The sequence below is a fragment of the Hyposmocoma kahamanoa genome, unplaced genomic scaffold (assembly GCF_003589595.1).
Source record: "Hyposmocoma kahamanoa isolate Upper Pololo Valley unplaced genomic scaffold, ASM358959v1 92, whole genome shotgun sequence".
Lineage (NCBI taxonomy): Eukaryota > Metazoa > Arthropoda > Insecta > Lepidoptera > Cosmopterigidae > Hyposmocoma > Hyposmocoma kahamanoa.
The window spans coordinates 15,912,536-15,914,174 of NW_020654748.1; the positions used below are offsets into that span (position 1 = coordinate 15,912,536).

The window sequence follows — 1,639 nt, forward strand, 5'->3', positions numbered from 1 at the left end:
GTGCGTGCGTGTGTGAGTGCGTGCGTGCGTGCGTGCGTGCGTGCGTGCGTGCGTGCGTGCGTGCGCGTGTGTTTGCGTGTGTGCTATACATGAAGCTAGTGTATATATACATAAAGCTACGGTCGTTCTTAATTACGCCCTGAAAGTAGAGTCACATATTTTAATTTAAATTCAAGTGTGTATATGTATGCACTGGATGAGCTGAGCGTTTTCTGAACAATAGAAATGCTGTATGGAGAAACCACATCCCACCAATTAATTAAGATTAGTCAAATGCTTGGCATCACATAAAAATGTTATTGAACTCTATTTCACAGGTGGGACCAAGTCCAGGTATTCGTTCAGCGGATGACCTCTGGATCGCTCGCTACATCTTGTCGCGACTCGCCGAAGAGTATGGCGCCGTCTGTAACTTTGATGCACAGCCCGTTCCAGACTGGCCTGGCAACGGCTGCTTTTGCTACTTCTCCACAAAGGACATGAGAGAAGACGATGGAATTTTGTTAGTGCAACTTTGGTTATTTACATCACAATTAAAGGTACTGTTTCTATGGGCCTAAACAAATGAAATATCGTACTTGGGTTCGTGCTTTTAGTAGCATTAGTGCACATTGTGAAAGAGTGTTAACCTTAATTATTTCTGCCACCGAGCGCTAATGTGAGCATCACTGCCTCCCGGTTTTGATGGTAAGCGTGCTGGTGAAATTACAGGCACATGGGATTTGTTAACTTATGTCCCAGGGTGACGGGCGCAGACCAATGCCCCTCAGATCTTTGCGATTTAAAACACTGCAACTGATATGGACAGGCGTATCGCTTACTACCAGGTGCACGACTTTTTCGTCCCGTCACTTGGTAACATAAACAAAAACGGTATGTCCCCGCGAAGCGACGAGTTAAATACGTCTTTCCAGCTACCGTATAAGCTTAAGCCATTAGAAAATTGTATTTAGTACATACACTGGGGTTGAATTAGGTACGGACTTTCGCAAGACACGTTAATGAGAAAGCGTCTCTGATATGTCACGTCGAGTTACTTCACTGAAACAAAAGAATGTTCTATCGTATACATTTGAGTAATTAATCATTCGTAATACACAAGATATTCAAGATTGTAGTATCTGTTAAACTGTAGACGCTTATATCAATATAACATATTGGGGGCTTGCTAATTTCTTATGAAACATAAACATAATTTGCCACTAACTAATATGAAACGTACTAATAGAAATGAACAAATTATTACCTTCTTCAAAACTAAAACATGGCAAATAGATATGGCTCCACGAACTTTTATTATAATTTAGTTTACGTTTCAATGAGGCTGCCGTATACCGGTGGAATGTCACGAGTGCTGGAAGGCAATTTATTCCACTAACGAGCTGCAAGGACGGTAAAAGAATTGTGGAAAAATTTGTTCCATTCAGATTTCAGAACCTTTTGTTCTCATTTAACAGTGTCTGATCTATTCTGTACAAGGGCTGATCCGGAGTCAGTATCTGAAACTATAAGATCCCTGTGCTAGTACATGTTGTAAGGTCACTATAATCAGAACATATGTCGAAAGACACGGGACTACTATAAATAAATGTAATAACATAAGAATAGAAAAGATTCAGTTTACTTACTCTTCTGTTTC

At 40.6% G+C, this 1,639-nt stretch overlaps 1 protein-coding gene across 1 annotated transcript in view; it reads left to right on the top strand.

Annotated features, from left to right (window-relative positions):
• The first annotated feature begins 293 nt into the window (after positions 1–293).
• Positions 294–1,639, top strand: part of LOC113236765 (glutamine synthetase-like) — a 12,126-nt gene continuing 10,780 nt past the window's right edge. The window contains exon 1 of the mRNA XM_026472933.1: positions 294–502. Within this exon, the coding sequence (XP_026328718.1) occupies positions 294–502 (209 nt within the window). The remainder of the gene's footprint in view (positions 503–1,639) is intronic.